The 21,557-nt window shown below is 67.2% G+C and overlaps 5 protein-coding genes across 5 annotated transcripts; all 5 read right to left on the reverse strand.

Annotated features, from left to right (window-relative positions):
* Positions 1-1,770: 1,770 nt before the first annotated feature.
* Positions 1,771-3,765, reverse strand: LMJF_34_1790 (tuzin-like protein; the record flags this gene model as incomplete). Its single annotated transcript, XM_001686224.1, has 1 exon — positions 1,771-3,765. One exon carries the CDS (start codon positions 3,763-3,765, stop codon positions 1,771-1,773), a length of 1,995 nt encoding a protein of 664 aa, XP_001686276.1.
* Positions 3,766-6,499: 2,734 nt separating this feature from the next.
* On the reverse strand, positions 6,500-7,114 carry LMJF_34_1800 (putative amastin-like surface protein; the record flags this gene model as incomplete). Its single annotated transcript, XM_001686225.1, has 1 exon — positions 6,500-7,114. The coding sequence occupies one exon, from the start codon at positions 7,112-7,114 to the stop codon at positions 6,500-6,502; it is 615 nt and encodes a 204-aa protein (XP_001686277.1).
* A 2,198-nt stretch (positions 7,115-9,312) lies between these two features.
* Positions 9,313-11,307, reverse strand: LMJF_34_1810 (tuzin-like protein; the record flags this gene model as incomplete). Its single annotated transcript, XM_001686226.1, has 1 exon — positions 9,313-11,307. One exon carries the CDS (start codon positions 11,305-11,307, stop codon positions 9,313-9,315), a length of 1,995 nt encoding a protein of 664 aa, XP_001686278.1.
* A 2,731-nt stretch (positions 11,308-14,038) lies between these two features.
* On the reverse strand, positions 14,039-14,653 carry LMJF_34_1820 (putative amastin-like surface protein; the record flags this gene model as incomplete). Its single annotated transcript, XM_001686227.1, has 1 exon — positions 14,039-14,653. The coding sequence occupies one exon, from the start codon at positions 14,651-14,653 to the stop codon at positions 14,039-14,041; it is 615 nt and encodes a 204-aa protein (XP_001686279.1).
* Positions 14,654-16,851: 2,198 nt separating this feature from the next.
* LMJF_34_1830 (tuzin-like protein) lies at positions 16,852-18,846 on the reverse strand (the record flags this gene model as incomplete). Its single annotated transcript, XM_001686228.1, has 1 exon — positions 16,852-18,846. The coding sequence occupies one exon, from the start codon at positions 18,844-18,846 to the stop codon at positions 16,852-16,854; it is 1,995 nt and encodes a 664-aa protein (XP_001686280.1).
* Between the last annotated feature and the right edge of the window lie 2,711 nt (positions 18,847-21,557).

The following is a 21,557-nucleotide window of genomic DNA, read 5'->3' on the forward strand; positions in this document are numbered from 1 at the left end:
TGGGCCACGCGGGGACAGGACGGGGGGAGGAAAGGGGGCACCTCCCGCTACCCTCCTCTGGCACGCGCCGCATCGCCTCCCACGCCCCTCCCCCCTTCGCTGATCCGCTCTGGCACCGCTTCGGCGGTGCTGCGCCGTCGCCGCGCCCCGGACACAGTCATCACGCACCCAGCGTGCATCTCATTCATTCCGTCAGCCACGCTTGTCCGCCTCCGCTGATGACGCTGGCCACACCGCGCCGTGGGATCCCAGCGTCCAGTGTACCGATCATGGACAGCAGGCAAAGAGCCTGCCGCACGCCCTCGGGCACGGTTGCCGACCCTTGGTGTCCGCGGGCAGGGCTGTGCTAGCGAGGTCGCCGGAGAGGCTCGCGGGCACGGTCACACCGGTGCCGGCCCACCGCGAGTTGTGCCGGCGATTCAACGGGTATACGTGCCCTACCTCCTGTTTTCTGATTTGGCAAGCGAGGCGCTGATGCAGGGCACAGCCCGTGGCTCCGCCAGTGCCGGACGCAGTGCAGCTGCAGTGGGCGCAGCGACGCACAGCGCTGTTGGCTGGCCGGCGCCCGTCACGAAGCGTCGGTACACGGGCCTGCATTCTGCAAGACGCGCAGTTCACCCCCACGGGGCCCACAGGGCACCAGGCGCACCAGCCTCTCAGCATCCCGGTGCAGCAAGAGAGAGGAGGCACGGCGCTGGCGACTGCGTGCTCACACAGCACGGCACGGGCACACACCTGCACGCCCTCCCCCTCCTCCCAACGACAACGGCGAAGCAGCGGCGTGGCGGCTGTGCTGCCGCGTCCCTGCTGGGACGCATACACACCACCTCGGGCTGCACACCTGAGAGCAACACCACCGCACGGCACACCGCCGACGCCGCCACGCAGACGCACACCTGCCAGGTGTCCCGCAAGCCCACAGCAGAATGCGCGACTGCGGCCAACGGCACCCACACAAAGACGGGCCCTCCTGGCGCCGCCGCCTGCGCAGCGCTCCGCACGCAGAGAGCTGCCGCGCTTGGAAGCAGCTCTGCAGACGCTGCCCAGCGCGCCGCCCTCTCCGCCATCGAGACAACAGCCGCAGACAGACCACACTTGTACGGCACGCTTCCTACAGCGTGAGAGAGGGATCGAATGGAGTGGGGTCAGTGGTACACGGCATGATGGACTCGGGTGTACCCACATTCGTGCGCGGGCACTGGCGCACGCACCTGCTGGCCTGGGACGGAGAGGCCGGGGCAACCAGGCGAAGGAGTGCCCGAGAGCTGGCCGGCAGCATCCCCTGCCCAAGGCGTACCTCCGCCAGAGCATACGCACGCACATGCAAACATCTCTCTCTATAGATATATACAGACGTATATCTATGCATGTGTATGCACGTGTATCGCCGACCCCGCCGGTGCACGGCCCACGCACCGCGTGGGTCAGCCGCATCGCTTTTGCCGATGCGCGTCTGCTTTCCCAGCACAGGCGGCGGAGTCTCCGCAGCGGGCGAGGGCTCTTGTCCACCCCTCCCCCACCCCCATCGCAGCTTGGTCGCCCTCGGCAACTGATCCAGCAGAGACCCGCACCCGCACGCAGCTGTCAGCAACCACGTCGCCGTGCGGTGGGCGGTGCCTCCAACGGCTGCCCGCCAACACACGGCAGTGAAGGCAGCGCATCCACATCCGCCTCCGCACAAGCGCCCAAGCAGCAGCAAAGGCACTGCCCCCCCCCCCCAGCCCAGCACAGCCCAGCCCAGGCCGCACGCGCCGGTCGCGTCCACACACACTAGATCAAGATGCAGCGCGCCGCGGTGTGGTACACCTGCTGCGCAAACCGCCACTCGTGCTGCACCGGATCGTACAGCACCATCTCCTGCACATCTGGCTGCCCGAGCACCGACATCGCTCCAGTGGCGTCATCGCGCACGCCGTCGGCGAATGGCATCGAGGCTAGCTGCCGGATCGCCGCACGAGCAGGCGAGCCAGGTGGTCCCAGCGCAGCCTGCAGCCGACGCATCGCCCGCGCCAGCATGAGGCTCGTGTACGTGACCGGGTCCACGCCGCGCTGGCGCAGCGCAGCGCACAGCTCGTCGACGTCGCTGCTGCGCGTCCCCACCACCTCCACAAAGCACACCAGGTCCAGCGCGTCCAGCGTGTGCTCCGCGTAGGCGAACGCCTGCCGGCGGGAGAAGGGTGGTATGCAGTAAAAGTCCAGCCTCCGCGACGACACGTTCAAAGGGGTCAGAGCCTTCATGGGCACCGCCAGGACGATATGGCAGGCCTGGCAGTCGCTCACCAGGCTCACCACCTCGCCGTACACCCTGCCCAGATCGCTGCCCTCGCGCAGCCTCATCACCAAGAACGGAACGCCGTCGCTGGCCTTCACGGTCGCGCCCCGCATCGCTTCCTCCACAAAACCCAGCAGGTCGCCGCACACCTCCACGTTGCTCACCCCCAGGGCCCTCACAACACTGCGCAGGGTGTCCTCCGTGCCGCCGACGTCGACATGAACCAGCGCCACCCCCTCCACGCGCACCGCGCGGCGACACGGCACACACCTGCCGCCGCCAGAGCCACCGGCGAGGGCCACGATGCGGGGATGCGACGGCGCCATCTGCGTCAGCACACTGCGCACAAGCGCCTCCTCATCCTCGCGCCTCACCTCGAAGGCCTCGGCGGCCGCCGCGAGCATACCCTCCTCCTTCCTTGGCCGGGCAGCCTTGGAGAGGGTCTCGATGGCTGTCCGGAGCTGATGGCCCCGCTGCTGCCGCCGGTACGCGCGCAGGTTCGCCGTGAACACGTAAGCGACCACAAGCACGCCGGCAATGCAGCTCATGGTGCCCTTGTACTTGGCCAGGGCATAGCGAAAGTTCGTATCCTTCACCCGCTCGCGGCGCAGCATCTGCATCGCCTTGTCGTGGTCGCGCTCCCACCGCGCCTTCTCGCTAACACTGTCCAGCTCCACCCTCGACACAAACACAAACGGCAGGAGATCCACGCCTTCCAGCAGGTACATCCGCTCCGCCCGCCAGCCGCGGCTGAACAGGACGAGCGCGATGGCCTCCACGTCGCGCGGGTCGTGCACGCAGGAGCGCAGCCAGTTTACCAGCGCCACCAGCCTAGCGCTCTGGAGCAGCTTCTTCCGCGGCTGCAGCGCCACAATGCGCTCAGACGCCACAGAGAGTTCCACTTCGCCCTTCTCCATTAGTATAATGTAGGTAGCGTTGCCGTTCACCTTGGCGATAGTGCCCTTCATGTGCATGGCGGACGGCGCCACCGCGGCCCCGCTCGCGGGATCGCCCTCCGTCCTGACCGTCACCCGCGTGCCAGCATCCACCACCAGCAGCTGCGCGGCGTCGCCGCGGCGGTCCTCGCCGTCGCGATCCCTCTTGCCAGTACGGAGCATCTCCGCCTTGTAGGCCGCCTCCGACAATCTGCTCACGAGCCGTCCGAGAGCCACGGGGCGGTCCTCGAGAACGCTCGCCGCGTGCGTCACGCGCACACCAACCAAGACGCCTGCCAGACTATTCCACGGCTTCTTCGGTGACGGCAGGCGGCCACGCATGCCGCACACACACTCGCGGCAGTGTCCGCCCTCCGACAACGCAGAATCTGCGCCGCCGCACCCACCACTCGACGCCGGCGAGAGACAGCTACACAAAGAGAGCCTACAAGATCCGGGTGCGGCCGCACCACCTCTACCATCCACCGCGCACACACCGATGCCGGCAATGCCTCTCCGCATGGCGTTCCACCGGGGGTCGAGTGTGAGCGCCATCATGTGCGCATGGGAGTGCCTCGTGTTGGCGTGTGGGTGACGGCGCCACTCACGGCTGGGGGGCGCCTCTGCATCACCGCGCTTCCTCGACAACCACCCATGACCCGCGCGCCAACGTGCAGTAGAGAGAGGAGTGGGGCACATGATGAGGCATCGGCACAGAAGGCGGCTGCGCTGCCAGAGGGCGCGCGCACACACAGACATGTACACACGCACATACACACATATATATGTATATACATATACCGGCACGCACCCGCATGCGGGTGCACACACCTGCACGCACACGGCGCGGCAGCACCACGGGCAGCAGCAAAGAGCGCCGCCTGCACCCCCTATACCCTGCCCTCACGGGGACGAGGGGGACGGCAGTCGCGGCGGTGACGCTGTTGGTTTTCACGAGTCGGTCAACGGAAGCAAGCATAATAGCGAGCAGGCACGCGCGCAGGAAGGCGTACCGCAAAGCAAACAGAGGGGAAGCAAGAGAGGAGACAGAAGCGCACGCACGCCCTCCGCCCTGCCAGGCGAGGACAACAAGCGAGCGGTCCGCGAGGACAACGTAATGCGAGGCGTTTGGCGGTGTTGTCGGTACATAATATACCTACACAGCCATATATATATAGAGAGAGAGAGAGTCATATGTAGAGATCAACATGTATATATATATATGTATATATGTATGCACCTGCCGTTTTGCTGTTGGGTGGGTGTGCTGATTCGCATGACTGTGCGAATCAGCGAGGCATGCACTTGCTTCTCACCGCCTCCATTCCACCACGCACAAGCCGGCGCATGCGCGCCTACAGCCACGGCACCCCTACGCCCTGTGGCACGGCGGCCACATCCGCGTCGCCGAGGACGAGCCGTCCTGCCGCTGCGCCGGGCCGCACTGCACGCCGCGCTCCCAGCGGGGCCGCCCTCAGGGTCGTGCCCCAGGGGCGGAGGCGGTGGCCTCTGTCGGTGGGGAGGGCGCAGCAGTGCGTGGCAGGTGGTGGTCGTCGTACACGCCGCACGAGCCGAGGGGGAATGTTGCCCAGCCGCAGGTCAGGGCCCTGTGAGACCCCGCAGTCTGCCTGCATGCCGTGCTTCTCCCCCTCCGTCTCCTGAAGGCCGCTGCATCGCGTCACATGCGGCGTGGCGACTCCCCACGGTGGAGCGTGGAGGATTCGGTGGTGTGCGCCAGCAACGAAGCCATCGAAACAATTCGCACAAGAGAGAGGCGAGGAGACACAGCGACACGGGGGGCGCACACGCAGACGGACTCGAGCCAGACGCCAGAGGAGCGAGCAGCAACGCAGCCCCGCCTCTGCTCCGCTCCGCCTTCGCACTCGCTCGTACCGCCGCGCATTTGCCCGTCCTGCTTCGCCTGCAGTCCCCTGCCCGCGTGTGTCGGCGTGTGTATGTGCGTATGCGCGTGCTCTGCTGCGCGGCTGCTGCCCTTGCCTGCGTCGTCGCCACAGTCCGCCGCCACCGCCAGCACACGCGCACATGAGGGGCGGGGGGTGCGGGGAGCGACGAGAGGCGCAGAGGGGCACGCACACACCACGCTTCTCTCTGCGCGCAGAAGAGAACAGCAAGCACGAGCGAGCTCGAGGGAGACGAGCGTCGAGTAAAGCGAGAGCGCGGGGCGGCACCCGCGACCACCGCACGAAAACAGAGACACGCCAACAGCGGCAGCCTTAGTGAGGGAGGGCCGCGGGGGCCGCTCACGGAACGAGGGGGAGGACGGTGACAGGGGCGCATACGCCTGCGCACACGCACACGCCGTGTACCACCACGCAGGCATGCACGAGGTGCTGCAGTCGCCCCTCGGCAGCGGTGCCCATGCACGGCCGTGCCGCTGCTGCCTGCGCACGCTCGCCCGCTCTGTCTTCTTCCCGCAACCGCCACCACCTCCTCTGGCACCTCGCACCCTCCCCCTCGCCCGTCTCCGTGTCCGCGCAGTCCACCGGGCGCGCGAGGGGGACACCAGAAACACGCGCGGCCGCCGCGGCGGGGCGCGTAGCTGGAGAAGGGCGGGCGCGTCACCGATGCCGTGGGCGGCTCTCCGCCTCCCGCCATCCCTGCCACGGCGTCGGCTTCTCCCCTGCGTCGCGCCTGCCTGCCCATCCCAGCTGGGGCATTCGCCGCACGCCTTCGCTCTCCCTTTCCCGCGCACACGGTCCGGCCCCCGGCGACCCCCCTGCCGGCACCCCGCGCCTTCCTCCGCCACCGCGCTCCGCCAACGGTGCGCCGGGCGGCCGTCACGGGGGCACGTCCCAGCAGCTGCTGAGGGCGAGCAGCTCACAGGGGAGGGTGAGCGGGTGGGGGTCAGTGGGCGGAAGGCGGCATGCGTCGGCGTGTGGGCGCCCAGTGTGTGTGCGCTGCCCAGTGCATGGCGCCGGCCGCCGCGCGCATGAGCACGGCAACACAACGCGAGGGAACGGAGACGCCGACGAGAGCCGCGCGTGGGAGGAGGAAGGGAAGACGCACAAAGCCACACTCGTCACGAGACGCACGCGCACAGCGAGGGCAATGCGAGGCAGCGGGAAAAGAGAGAGCGAGGCGACGACAGCGCGGGCGAGAGCGACTCCTCGCCATGTGCGCGGAGAGCGGGTGCGTGCACGCACGCGCGACAGGGCAGCGAGAGGGCTGGGCCCGCGAAGGGCAGACACGGGAACCAGCAGCCTTCGCACCCTCATCCTCGCTGTCACCAGCTCCACCACGAGCACGCCTGTGTGGAGGGGCCGCGCCGCTATCAAGCTCGCCCTCCGCTTCCTGTGGCTTGTTTACTGTTATTCGTCCTCTGTGACTCCATCGAGTTTGCACAGTCCTGTGATCCCCTCATCTGCAACGGAAGCAGCAAGAAGATGATGTTGAGGATATCCAGTATCCAGGCCACCACCAAGAGAGCGAACCCGGTGCCGAACCGGTAGCCCATATTCCTCACCTCACGGCATAGCGGCTCATCAGGTTTTTTGTATGTCACCACCATGGCCACCCACACAACGCACAAGGTGACCGCGCCAACGATGTTCAGCGCCAGGCAAACCCAGCGGTGAATAGTGCAGCCGTACAGCAAAACTAAGCCCAGGACAAAGGCCGCGCCGTACACGAGGATGGAGATGAGAGTGAACGCCTGCGCAAGGCGGAAACGGGCGATGCGTGCAGGGCAATTAAGCCATTGCATGTCTACCGTCTCCTCATATTCAAGTGATTTACAGTCGAGCTTAAAGCCAAAAAGCGTTAGACACTGAGCGACTCCTGGACGATTGGGTGCACGGAACATCTCCAGCGGCGTGCCCACCAGCACCAGAAGGAACGCCACGAACTGCACGACCACGTAGACAACGAGGGGGATACTGCACTTCATGGGCGAAAAGGGACAAGAGCGAGAGACTGAGAGGAGCGGCGCCGAGGCAGACGCGAGAACCAACGGCGGGGGTGCGGGCGAGACGCTGCCACACAGCGGATGACAAATGAGGAGGCGGAAACAAAGACGCAGGAGGGGGCAGATGGGAGAGCGGGAGAGAGCGGAGGAGAGTCGAGGCGTGGCGACGCGATGTCTTGGTTGCGGTGGCGTGTGCGCGCACGCGTTGTTGTTGGGCGGTCGGTTGTGCGCGGGTGTGTTGTGAGAGGCGGTAGAGGGACGGGCGGCGTGGGCAGCAGTGAAAAGGGGCGACAAGAGAGACGGGGAGAGAGAGGCGAGGAGACAGGCAAGTGACACGGCGGGGCGCGCGCAGCGGGGGCACATGGGCCATCGGCTGGCACAAACACGCAAGGCAAGCACATAGGCAGGGGTGGGCCACGCGGGGACAGGACGGGGGGAGGAAAGGGGGCACCTCCCGCTACCCTCCTCTGGCACGCGCCGCATCGCCTCCCACGCCCCTCCCCCCTTCGCTGATCCGCTCTGGCACCGCTTCGGCGGTGCTGCGCCGTCGCCGCGCCCCGGACACAGTCATCACGCACCCAGCGTGCATCTCATTCATTCCGTCAGCCACGCTTGTCCGCCTCCGCTGATGACGCTGGCCACACCGCGCCGTGGGATCCCAGCGTCCAGTGTACCGATCATGGACAGCAGGCAAAGAGCCTGCCGCACGCCCTCGGGCACGGTTGCCGACCCTTGGTGTCCGCGGGCAGGGCTGTGCTAGCGAGGTCGCCGGAGAGGCTCGCGGGCACGGTCACACCGGTGCCGGCCCACCGCGAGTTGTGCCGGCGATTCAACGGGTATACGTGCCCTACCTCCTGTTTTCTGATTTGGCAAGCGAGGCGCTGATGCAGGGCACAGCCCGTGGCTCCGCCAGTGCCGGACGCAGTGCAGCTGCAGTGGGCGCAGCGACGCACAGCGCTGTTGGCTGGCCGGCGCCCGTCACGAAGCGTCGGTACACGGGCCTGCATTCTGCAAGACGCGCAGTTCACCCCCACGGGGCCCACAGGGCACCAGGCGCACCAGCCTCTCAGCATCCCGGTGCAGCAAGAGAGAGGAGGCACGGCGCTGGCGACTGCGTGCTCACACAGCACGGCACGGGCACACACCTGCACGCCCTCCCCCTCCTCCCAACGACAACGGCGAAGCAGCGGCGTGGCGGCTGTGCTGCCGCGTCCCTGCTGGGACGCATACACACCACCTCGGGCTGCACACCTGAGAGCAACACCACCGCACGGCACACCGCCGACGCCGCCACGCAGACGCACACCTGCCAGGTGTCCCGCAAGCCCACAGCAGAATGCGCGACTGCGGCCAACGGCACCCACACAAAGACGGGCCCTCCTGGCGCCGCCGCCTGCGCAGCGCTCCGCACGCAGAGAGCTGCCGCGCTTGGAAGCAGCTCTGCAGACGCTGCCCAGCGCGCCGCCCTCTCCGCCATCGAGACAACAGCCGCAGACAGACCACACTTGTACGGCACGCTTCCTACAGCGTGAGAGAGGGATCGAATGGAGTGGGGTCAGTGGTACACGGCATGATGGACTCGGGTGTACCCACATTCGTGCGCGGGCACTGGCGCACGCACCTGCTGGCCTGGGACGGAGAGGCCGGGGCAACCAGGCGAAGGAGTGCCCGAGAGCTGGCCGGCAGCATCCCCTGCCCAAGGCGTACCTCCGCCAGAGCATACGCACGCACATGCAAACATCTCTCTCTATAGATATATACAGACGTATATCTATGCATGTGTATGCACGTGTATCGCCGACCCCGCCGGTGCACGGCCCACGCACCGCGTGGGTCAGCCGCATCGCTTTTGCCGATGCGCGTCTGCTTTCCCAGCACAGGCGGCGGAGTCTCCGCAGCGGGCGAGGGCTCTTGTCCACCCCTCCCCCACCCCCATCGCAGCTTGGTCGCCCTCGGCAACTGATCCAGCAGAGACCCGCACCCGCACGCAGCTGTCAGCAACCACGTCGCCGTGCGGTGGGCGGTGCCTCCAACGGCTGCCCGCCAACACACGGCAGTGAAGGCAGCGCATCCACATCCGCCTCCGCACAAGCGCCCAAGCAGCAGCAAAGGCACTGCCCCCCCCCCCCAGCCCAGCACAGCCCAGCCCAGGCCGCACGCGCCGGTCGCGTCCACACACACTAGATCAAGATGCAGCGCGCCGCGGTGTGGTACACCTGCTGCGCAAACCGCCACTCGTGCTGCACCGGATCGTACAGCACCATCTCCTGCACATCTGGCTGCCCGAGCACCGACATCGCTCCAGTGGCGTCATCGCGCACGCCGTCGGCGAATGGCATCGAGGCTAGCTGCCGGATCGCCGCACGAGCAGGCGAGCCAGGTGGTCCCAGCGCAGCCTGCAGCCGACGCATCGCCCGCGCCAGCATGAGGCTCGTGTACGTGACCGGGTCCACGCCGCGCTGGCGCAGCGCAGCGCACAGCTCGTCGACGTCGCTGCTGCGCGTCCCCACCACCTCCACAAAGCACACCAGGTCCAGCGCGTCCAGCGTGTGCTCCGCGTAGGCGAACGCCTGCCGGCGGGAGAAGGGTGGTATGCAGTAAAAGTCCAGCCTCCGCGACGACACGTTCAAAGGGGTCAGAGCCTTCATGGGCACCGCCAGGACGATATGGCAGGCCTGGCAGTCGCTCACCAGGCTCACCACCTCGCCGTACACCCTGCCCAGATCGCTGCCCTCGCGCAGCCTCATCACCAAGAACGGAACGCCGTCGCTGGCCTTCACGGTCGCGCCCCGCATCGCTTCCTCCACAAAACCCAGCAGGTCGCCGCACACCTCCACGTTGCTCACCCCCAGGGCCCTCACAACACTGCGCAGGGTGTCCTCCGTGCCGCCGACGTCGACATGAACCAGCGCCACCCCCTCCACGCGCACCGCGCGGCGACACGGCACACACCTGCCGCCGCCAGAGCCACCGGCGAGGGCCACGATGCGGGGATGCGACGGCGCCATCTGCGTCAGCACACTGCGCACAAGCGCCTCCTCATCCTCGCGCCTCACCTCGAAGGCCTCGGCGGCCGCCGCGAGCATACCCTCCTCCTTCCTTGGCCGGGCAGCCTTGGAGAGGGTCTCGATGGCTGTCCGGAGCTGATGGCCCCGCTGCTGCCGCCGGTACGCGCGCAGGTTCGCCGTGAACACGTAAGCGACCACAAGCACGCCGGCAATGCAGCTCATGGTGCCCTTGTACTTGGCCAGGGCATAGCGAAAGTTCGTATCCTTCACCCGCTCGCGGCGCAGCATCTGCATCGCCTTGTCGTGGTCGCGCTCCCACCGCGCCTTCTCGCTAACACTGTCCAGCTCCACCCTCGACACAAACACAAACGGCAGGAGATCCACGCCTTCCAGCAGGTACATCCGCTCCGCCCGCCAGCCGCGGCTGAACAGGACGAGCGCGATGGCCTCCACGTCGCGCGGGTCGTGCACGCAGGAGCGCAGCCAGTTTACCAGCGCCACCAGCCTAGCGCTCTGGAGCAGCTTCTTCCGCGGCTGCAGCGCCACAATGCGCTCAGACGCCACAGAGAGTTCCACTTCGCCCTTCTCCATTAGTATAATGTAGGTAGCGTTGCCGTTCACCTTGGCGATAGTGCCCTTCATGTGCATGGCGGACGGCGCCACCGCGGCCCCGCTCGCGGGATCGCCCTCCGTCCTGACCGTCACCCGCGTGCCAGCATCCACCACCAGCAGCTGCGCGGCGTCGCCGCGGCGGTCCTCGCCGTCGCGATCCCTCTTGCCAGTACGGAGCATCTCCGCCTTGTAGGCCGCCTCCGACAATCTGCTCACGAGCCGTCCGAGAGCCACGGGGCGGTCCTCGAGAACGCTCGCCGCGTGCGTCACGCGCACACCAACCAAGACGCCTGCCAGACTATTCCACGGCTTCTTCGGTGACGGCAGGCGGCCACGCATGCCGCACACACACTCGCGGCAGTGTCCGCCCTCCGACAACGCAGAATCTGCGCCGCCGCACCCACCACTCGACGCCGGCGAGAGACAGCTACACAAAGAGAGCCTACAAGATCCGGGTGCGGCCGCACCACCTCTACCATCCACCGCGCACACACCGATGCCGGCAATGCCTCTCCGCATGGCGTTCCACCGGGGGTCGAGTGTGAGCGCCATCATGTGCGCATGGGAGTGCCTCGTGTTGGCGTGTGGGTGACGGCGCCGCTCACGGCTGGGGGGCGCCTCTGCATCACCGCGCTTCCTCGACAACCACCCATGACCCGCGCGCCAACGTGCAGTAGAGAGAGGAGTGGGGCACATGATGAGGCATCGGCACAGAAGGCGGCTGCGCTGCCAGAGGGCGCGCGCACACACAGACATGTACACACGCACATACACACATATATATGTATATACATATACCGGCACGCACACGCATGCGGGTGCACACACCTGCACGCACACGGCGCGGCAGCACCACGGGCAGCAGCAAAGAGCGCCGCCTGCACCCCCTATACCCTGCCCTCACGGGGACGAGGGGGACGGCAGTCGCGGCGGTGACGCTGTTGGTTTTCACGAGTCGGTCAACGGAAGCAAGCATAATAGCGAGCAGGCACGCGCGCAGGAAGGCGTACCGCAAAGCAAACAGAGGGGAAGCAAGAGAGGAGACAGAAGCGCACGCACGCCCTCCGCCCTGCCAGGCGAGGACAACAAGCGAGCGGTCCGCGAGGACAACGTAATGCGAGGCGTTTGGCGGTGTTGTCGGTACATAATATACCCACACAGCCATATATATATAGAGAGAGAGAGAGTCATATGTAGAGATCAACATGTATATATATGTATGCACCTGCCGTTTTGCTGTTGGGTGGGTGTGCTGATTCGCATGACTGTGCGAATCAGCGAGGCATGCACTTGCTTCTCACCGCCTCCATTCCACCACGCACAAGCCGGCGCATGCGCGCCTACAGCCACGGCACCCCTACGCCCTGTGGCACGGCGGCCACATCCGCGTCGCCGAGGACGAGCCGTCCTGCCGCTGCGCCGGGCCGCACTGCACGCCGCGCTCCCAGCGGGGCCGCCCTCAGGGTCGTGCCCCAGGGGCGGAGGCGGTGGCCTCTGTCGGTGGGGAGGGCGCAGCAGTGCGTGGCAGGTGGTGGTCGTCGTACACGCCGCACGAGCCGAGGGAGAATGTTGCCCAGCCGCAGGTCAGGGCCCTGTGAGACCCCGCAGTCTGCCTGCATGCCGTGCTTCTCCCCCTCCGTCTCCTGAAGGCCGCTGCATCGCGTCACATGCGGCGTGGCGACTCCCCACGGTGGAGCCTGGAGGATTCGGTGGTGTGCGCCAGCAACGAAGCCATCGAAACAATTCGCACAAGAGAGAGGCGAGGAGACACAGCGACACGGGGGGCGCACACGCAGACGGACTCGAGCCAGACGCCAGAGGAGCGAGCAGCAACGCAGCCCCGCCTCTGCTCCGCTCCGCCTTCGCACTCGCTCGTACCGCCGCGCATTTGCCCGTCCTGCTTCGCCTGCAGTCCCCTGCCCGCGTGTGTCGGCGTGTATGTGCGTATGCGCGTGCTCTGCTGCGCGGCTGCTGCCCTTGCCTGCGTCGTCGCCACAGTCCGCCGCCACCGCCAGCACACGCGCACATGAGGGGCGGGGAGTGCGGGGAGCGACGAGAGGCGCAGAGGGGCACGCGCACGCACACGCACACACCACGCTTCTCTCTGCGCGCAGAAGAGAACAGCAAGCATGAGCGAGCTCGAGGGAGACGAGCGTCGAGTAAAGCGAGAGCGCGGGGCGGCACCCGCGACCACCGCACGAAAACAGAGACACGCCAACAGCGGCAGCCTTAGTGAGGGAGGGCCGCGGGGGCCGCTCACGGAACGAGGGGGAAGACGGTGACAGGGGCGCATACGCCTGCGCACACGCACACGCCGTGTACCACCACGCAGGCATGCACGAGGTGCTGCAGTCGCCCCTCGGCAGCGGTGCCCATGCACGGCCGTGCCGCTGCTGCCTGCGCACGCTCGCCCGCTCTGTCTTCTTCCCGCAACCGCCACCACCTCCTCTGGCACCTCGCACCCTCCCCCTCGCCCGTCTCCGTGTCCGCGCAGTCCACCGGGCGCGCGAGGGGGACACCAGAAACACGCGCGGCCGCCGCGGCGGGGCGCGTAGCTGGAGAAGGGCGGGCGCGTCACCGATGCCGTGGGCGGCTCTCCGCCTCCCGCCATCCCTGCCACGGCGTCGGCTTCTCCCCTGCGTCGCGCCTGCCTGCCCATCCCAGCTGGGGCATTCGCCGCACGCCTTCGCTCTCCCTTTCCCGCGCACACGGTCCGGCCCCCGGCGACCCCCCTGCCGGCACCCCGCGCCTTCCTCCGCCACCGCGCTCCGCCAACGGTGCGCCGGGCGGCCGTCACGGGGGCACGTCCCAGCAGCTGCTGAGGGCGAGCAGCTCACAGGGGAGGGTGAGCGGGTGGGGGTCAGTGGGCGGAAGGCGGCATGCGTCGGCGTGTGGGCGCGCAGTGTGTGTGCGCTGCCCACTGCATGGCGCCGGCCGCCGCGCGCATGAGCACGGCAACACAACGCGAGGGAACGGAGACGCCGACGAGAGCCGCGCGTGGGAGGAGGAAGGGAAGACGCACAAAGCCACACTCGTCACGAGACGCACGCGCACAGCGAGGGCAATGCGAGGCAGCGGGAAAAGAGAGAGCGAGGCGACGACAGCGCGGGCGAGAGGGATCCTCGCCATGTGCGCGGAGAGCGGGTGCGTGCACGCACGCGCGACAGGGCAGCGAGAGGGCTGGGCCCGCGAAGGGCAGACACGGGAACCAGCAGCCTTCGCACCCTCATCCTCGCTGTCACCAGCTCCACCACGAGCACGCCTGTGTGGAGGGGCCGCGCCGCTATCAAGCTCGCCCTCCGCTTCCTGTGGCTTGTTTACTGTTATTCGTCCTCTGTGACTCCATCGAGTTTGCACAGTCCTGTGATCCCCTCATCTGCAACGGAAGCAGCAAGAAGATGATGTTGAGGATATCCAGTATCCAGGCCACCACCAAGAGAGCGAACCCGGTGCCGAACCGGTAGCCCATATTCCTCACCTCACGGCATAGCGGCTCATCAGGTTTTTTGTATGTCACCACCATGGCCACCCACACAACGCACAAGGTGACCGCGCCAACGATGTTCAGCGCCAGGCAAACCCAGCGGTGAATAGTGCAGCCGTACAGCAAAACTAAGCCCAGGACAAAGGCCGCGCCGTACACGAGGATGGAGATGAGAGTGAACGCCTGCGCAAGGCGGAAACGGGCGATGCGTGCAGGGCAATTAAGCCATTGCATGTCTACCGTCTCCTCATATTCAAGTGATTTACAGTCGAGCTTAAAGCCAAAAAGCGTTAGACACTGAGCGACTCCTGGACGATTGGGTGCACGGAACATCTCCAGCGGCGTGCCCACCAGCACCAGAAGGAACGCCACGAACTGCACGACCACGTAGACAACGAGGGGGATACTGCACTTCATGGGCGAAAAGGGACAAGAGCGAGAGACTGAGAGGAGCGGCGCCGAGGCAGACGCGAGAACCAACGGCGGGGGTGCGGGCGAGACGCTGCCACACAGCGGATGACAAATGAGGAGGCGGAAACAAAGACGCAGGAGGGGGCAGATGGGAGAGCGGGAGAGAGCGGAGGAGAGTCGAGGCGTGGCGACGCGATGTCTTGGTTGCGGTGGCGTGTGCGCGCACGCGTTGTTGTTGGGCGGTCGGTTGTGCGCGGGTGTGTTGTGAGAGGCGGTAGAGGGACGGGCGGCGTGGGCAGCAGTGAAAAGGGGCGACAAGAGAGACGGGGAGAGAGAGGCGAGGAGACAGGCAAGTGACACGGCGGGGCGCGCGCAGCGGGGGCACATGGGCCATCGGCTGGCACAAACACGCAAGGCAAGCACATAGGCAGGGGTGGGCCACGCGGGGACAGGACGGGGGGAGGAAAGGGGGCACCTCCCGCTACCCTCCTCTGGCACGCGCCGCATCGCCTCCCACGCCCCTCCCCCCTTCGCTGATCCGCTCTGGCACCGCTTCGGCGGTGCTGCGCCGTCGCCGCGCCCCGGACACAGTCATCACGCACCCAGCGTGCATCTCATTCATTCCGTCAGCCACGCTTGTCCGCCTCCGCTGATGACGCTGGCCACACCGCGCCGTGGGATCCCAGCGTCCAGTGTACCGATCATGGACAGCAGGCAAAGAGCCTGCCGCACGCCCTCGGGCACGGTTGCCGACCCTTGGTGTCCGCGGGCAGGGCTGTGCTAGCGAGGTCGCCGGAGAGGCTCGCGGGCACGGTCACACCGGTGCCGGCCCACCGCGAGTTGTGCCGGCGATTCAACGGGTATACGTGCCCTACCTCCTGTTTTCTGATTTGGCAAGCGAGGCGCTGATGCAGGGCACAGCCCGTGGCTCCGCCAGTGCCGGACGCAGTGCAGCTGCAGTGGGCGCAGCGACGCACAGCGCTGTTGGCTGGCCGGCGCCCGTCACGAAGCGTCGGTACACGGGCCTGCATTCTGCAAGACGCGCAGTTCACCCCCACGGGGCCCACAGGGCACCAGGCGCACCAGCCTCTCAGCATCCCGGTGCAGCAAGAGAGAGGAGGCACGGCGCTGGCGACTGCGTGCTCACACAGCACGGCACGGGCACACACCTGCACGCCCTCCCCCTCCTCCCAACGACAACGGCGAAGCAGCGGCGTGGCGGCTGTGCTGCCGCGTCCCTGCTGGGACGCATACACACCACCTCGGGCTGCACACCTGAGAGCAACACCACCGCACGGCACACCGCCGACGCCGCCACGCAGACGCACACCTGCCAGGTGTCCCGCAAGCCCACAGCAGAATGCGCGACTGCGGCCAACGGCACCCACACAAAGACGGGCCCTCCTGGCGCCGCCGCCTGCGCAGCGCTCCGCACGCAGAGAGCTGCCGCGCTTGGAAGCAGCTCTGCAGACGCTGCCCAGCGCGCCGCCCTCTCCGCCATCGAGACAACAGCCGCAGACAGACCACACTTGTACGGCACGCTTCCTACAGCGTGAGAGAGGGATCGAATGGAGTGGGGTCAGTGGTACACGGCATGATGGACTCGGGTGTACCCACATTCGTGCGCGGGCACTGGCGCACGCACCTGCTGGCCTGGGACGGAGAGGCCGGGGCAACCAGGCGAAGGAGTGCCCGAGAGCTGGCCGGCAGCATCCCCTGCCCAAGGCGTACCTCCGCCAGAGCATACGCACGCACATGCAAACATCTCTCTCTATAGATATATACAGACGTATATCTATGCATGTGTATGCACGTGTATCGCCGACCCCGCCGGTGCACGGCCCACGCACCGCGTGGGTCAGCCGCATCGCTTTTGCCGATGCGCGTCTGCTTTCCCAGCACAGGCGGCGGAGTCTCCGCAGCGGGCGAGGGCTCTTGTCCACCCCTCCCCCACCCCCATCGCAGCTTGGTCGCCCTCGGCAACTGATCCAGCAGAGACCCGCACCCGCACGCAGCTGTCAGCAACCACGTCGCCGTGCGGTGGGCGGTGCCTCCAACGGCTGCCCGCCAACACACGGCAGTGAAGGCAGCGCATCCACATCCGCCTCCGCACAAGCGCCCAAGCAGCAGCAAAGGCACTGCCCCCCCCCCCCAGCCCAGCACAGCCCAGCCCAGGCCGCACGCGCCGGTCGCGTCCACACACACTAGATCAAGATGCAGCGCGCCGCGGTGTGGTACACCTGCTGCGCAAACCGCCACTCGTGCTGCACCGGATCGTACAGCACCATCTCCTGCACATCTGGCTGCCCGAGCACCGACATCGCTCCAGTGGCGTCATCGCGCACGCCGTCGGCGAATGGCATCGAGGCTAGCTGCCGGATCGCCGCACGAGCAGGCGAGCCAGGTGGTCCCAGCGCAGCCTGCAGCCGACGCATCGCCCGCGCCAGCATGAGGCTCGTGTACGTGACCGGGTCCACGCCGCGCTGGCGCAGCGCAGCGCACAGCTCGTCGACGTCGCTGCTGCGCGTCCCCACCACCTCCACAAAGCACACCAGGTCCAGCGCGTCCAGCGTGTGCTCCGCGTAGGCGAACGCCTGCCGGCGGGAGAAGGGTGGTATGCAGTAAAAGTCCAGCCTCCGCGACGACACGTTCAAAGGGGTCAGAGCCTTCATGGGCACCGCCAGGACGATATGGCAGGCCTGGCAGTCGCTCACCAGGCTCACCACCTCGCCGTACACCCTGCCCAGATCGCTGCCCTCGCGCAGCCTCATCACCAAGAACGGAACGCCGTCGCTGGCCTTCACGGTCGCGCCCCGCATCGCTTCCTCCACAAAACCCAGCAGGTCGCCGCACACCTCCACGTTGCTCACCCCCAGGGCCCTCACAACACTGCGCAGGGTGTCCTCCGTGCCGCCGACGTCGACATGAACCAGCGCCACCCCCTCCACGCGCACCGCGCGGCGACACGGCACACACCTGCCGCCGCCAGAGCCACCGGCGAGGGCCACGATGCGGGGATGCGACGGCGCCATCTGCGTCAGCACACTGCGCACAAGCGCCTCCTCATCCTCGCGCCTCACCTCGAAGGCCTCGGCGGCCGCCGCGAGCATACCCTCCTCCTTCCTTGGCCGGGCAGCCTTGGAGAGGGTCTCGATGGCTGTCCGGAGCTGATGGCCCCGCTGCTGCCGCCGGTACGCGCGCAGGTTCGCCGTGAACACGTAAGCGACCACAAGCACGCCGGCAATGCAGCTCATGGTGCCCTTGTACTTGGCCAGGGCATAGCGAAAGTTCGTATCCTTCACCCGCTCGCGGCGCAGCATCTGCATCGCCTTGTCGTGGTCGCGCTCCCACCGCGCCTTCTCGCTAACACTGTCCAGCTCCACCCTCGACACAAACACAAACGGCAGGAGATCCACGCCTTCCAGCAGGTACATCCGCTCCGCCCGCCAGCCGCGGCTGAACAGGACGAGCGCGATGGCCTCCACGTCGCGCGGGTCGTGCACGCAGGAGCGCAGCCAGTTTACCAGCGCCACCAGCCTAGCGCTCTGGAGCAGCTTCTTCCGCGGCTGCAGCGCCACAATGCGCTCAGACGCCACAGAGAGTTCCACTTCGCCCTTCTCCATTAGTATAATGTAGGTAGCGTTGCCGTTCACCTTGGCGATAGTGCCCTTCATGTGCATGGCGGACGGCGCCACCGCGGCCCCGCTCGCGGGATCGCCCTCCGTCCTGACCGTCACCCGCGTGCCAGCATCCACCACCAGCAGCTGCGCGGCGTCGCCGCGGCGGTCCTCGCCGTCGCGATCCCTCTTGCCAGTACGGAGCATCTCCGCCTTGTAGGCCGCCTCCGACAATCTGCTCACGAGCCGTCCGAGAGCCACGGGGCGGTCCTCGAGAACGCTCGCCGCGTGCGTCACGCGCACACCAACCAAGACGCCTGCCAGACTATTCCACGGCTTCTTCGGTGACGGCAGGCGGCCACGCATGCCGCACACACACTCGCGGCAGTGTCCGCCCTCCGACAACGCAGAATCTGCGCCGCCGCACCCACCACTCGACGCCGGCGAGAGACAGCTACACAAAGAGAGCCTACAAGATCCGGGTGCGGCCGCACCACCTCTACCATCCACCGCGCACACACCGATGCCGGCAATGCCTCTCCGCATGGCGTTCCACCGGGGGTCGAGTGTGAGCGCCATCATGTGCGCATGGGAGTGCCTCGTGTTGGCGTGTGGGTGACGGCGCCGCTCACGGCTGGGGGGCGCCTCTGCATCACCGCGCTTCCTCGACAACCACCCATGACCCGCGCGCCAACGTGCAGTAGAGAGAGGAGTGGGGCACATGATGAGGCATCGGCACAGAAGGCGGCTGCGCTGCCAGAGGGCGCGCGCACACACAGACATGTACACACGCACATACACACATATATATGTATATACATATACCGGCACGCACCCGCATGCGGGTGCACACACCTGCACGCACACGGCGCGGCAGCACCACGGGCAGCAGCAAAGAGCGCCGCCTGCACCCCCTATACCCTGCCCTCACGGGGACGAGGGGGACGGCAGTCGCGGCGGTGACGCTGTTGGTTTTCACGAGTCGGTCAACGGAAGCAAGCATAATAGCGAGCAGGCACGCGCGCAGGAAGGCGTACCGCAAAGCAAACAGAGGGGAAGCAAGAGAGGAGACAGAAGCGCACGCACGCCCTCCGCCCTGCCAGGCGAGGACAACAAGCGAGCGGTCCGCGAGGACAACGTAATGCGAGGCGTTTGGCGGTGTTGTCGGTACATAATATACCTACACAGCCATATATATATAGAGAGAGAGAGTCATATGTAGAGATCAACATGTATATATATATATATATATGTATGCACCTGCCGTTTTGCTGTTGGGTGGGTGTGCTGATTCGCATGGCTGTGCGAACCAGCGAGGCATGCACTTGCTTCTCACCGCCTCCATTCCACCACGCACAAGCCGGCGCATGCGCGCCTACAGCCACGGCACCCCTATGCCCTGTGGCACGGCGGCCACATCCGCGTCGCCGAGGACGAGCCGTCCTGCCGCTGCGCCGGGCCGCACTGCACGCCGCGCTCCCAGCGGGGCCGCCCTCAGGGTCGTGCCCCAGGGGCGGAGGCGGTGGCCTCTGTCGGTGGGGAGGGCGCAGCAGTGCGTGGCAGGTGGTGGTCGTCGTACACGCCGCACGAGCCGAGGGGGAATGTTGCCCAGCCGCAGGTCAGGGCCCTGTGAGACCCCGCAGTCTGCCTGCATGCCGTGCTTCTCCCCCTCCGTCTCCTGAAGGCCGCTGCATCGCGTCACATGCGGCGTGGCGACTCCCCACGGTGGAGCGTGGAGGATTCGGTGGTGTGCGCCAGCAACGAAGCCATCGAAACAATTCGCACAAGAGAGAGGCGAGGAGACACAGCGACACGGGGGGCGCACACGCAGACGGACTCGAGCCAGACGCCAGAGGAGCGAGCAGCAACGCAGCCCCGCCTCTGCTCCGCTCCGCCTTCGCACTCGCTCGTACCGCCGCGCATTTGCCCGTCCTGCTTCGCCTGCAGTCCCCTGCCCGCGTGTGTCGGCGTGTGTATGTGCGTATGCGCGTGCTCTGCTGCGCGGCTGCTGCCCTTGCCTGCGTCGTCGCCACAGTCCGCCGCCACCGCCAGCACACGCGCACATGAGGGGCGGGGGGTGCGGGGAGCGACGAGAGGCGCAGAGGGCACGCGCACGCACACGCACACACCACGCTTCTCTCTGCGCGCAGAAGAGAACAGCAAGCACGAGCGAGCTCGAGGGAGACGAGCGTCGAGTAAAGCGAGAGCGCGGGGCGGCACCCGCGACCACCGCACGAAAACAGAGACACGCCAACAGCGGCAGCCTTAGTGAGGGAGGGCCGCGGGGGTCGCTCACGGAACGAGGGGGAGGACGGTGACAGGGGCGCATGCGCCTGCGCACACGCACACGCCGTGTACCACCACGCAGGCATGCACGAGGTGCTGCAGTCGCCCCTCGGCAGCGGTGCCCATGCACGGCCGTGCCGCTGCTGCCTGCGCACGCTCGCCCGCTCTGTCTTCTTCCCGCAACCGCCACCACCTCCTCTGGCACCTCGCACCCTCCCCCTCGCCCGTCTCCGTGTCCGCGCAGTCCACCGGGCGCGCGAGGGGGACACCAGAAACACGCGCGGCCGCCGCGGCGGGGCGCGTAGCTGGAGAAGGGCGGGCGCGTCACCGATGCCGTGGGCGGCTCTCCGCCTCCCGCCATCCCTGCCACGGCGTCGGCTTCTCCCCTGCGTCGCGCCTGCCTGCCCATCCCAGCTGGGGCATTCGCCGCACGCCTTCGCTCTCCCTTTCCCGCGCACACGGTCCGGCCCCCGGCGACCCCCCTGCCGGCACCCCGCGCCTTCCTCCGCCACCGCGCTCCGCCAACGGTGCGCCGGGCGGCCGTCACGGGGGCACGTCCCAGCAGCTGCTGAGGGCGAGCAGCTCACAGGGGAGGGTGAGCGGGTGGGGGTCAGTGGGCGGAAGGCGGCATGCGTCGGCGTGTGGGCGCGCAGTGTGTGTGCGCTGCCCACTGCATGGCGCCGGCCGCCGCGCGCATGAGCACGGCAACACAACGCGAGGGAACGGAGACGCCGACGAGAGCCGCGCGTGGGAGGAGGAAGGGAAGACGCACAAAGCCACACTCGTCACGAGACGCACGCGCACAGCGAGGGCAATGCGAGGCAGCGGGAAAAGAGAGAGCGAGGCGACGACAGCGCGGGCGAGAGCGACTCCTCGCCATGTGCGCGGAGAGCGGGTGCGTGCACGCACGCGCGACAGGGCAGCGAGAGGGCTGGGCCCGCGAAGGGCAGACACGGGAACCAGCAGCCTTCGCACCCTCATCCTCGCTGTCACCAGCTCCACCACGA

Source organism: Leishmania major, chromosome 34 (genome assembly GCF_000002725.2).
Source record: "Leishmania major strain Friedlin complete genome, chromosome 34".
NCBI lineage: Eukaryota > Euglenozoa > Kinetoplastea > Trypanosomatida > Trypanosomatidae > Leishmania > Leishmania major.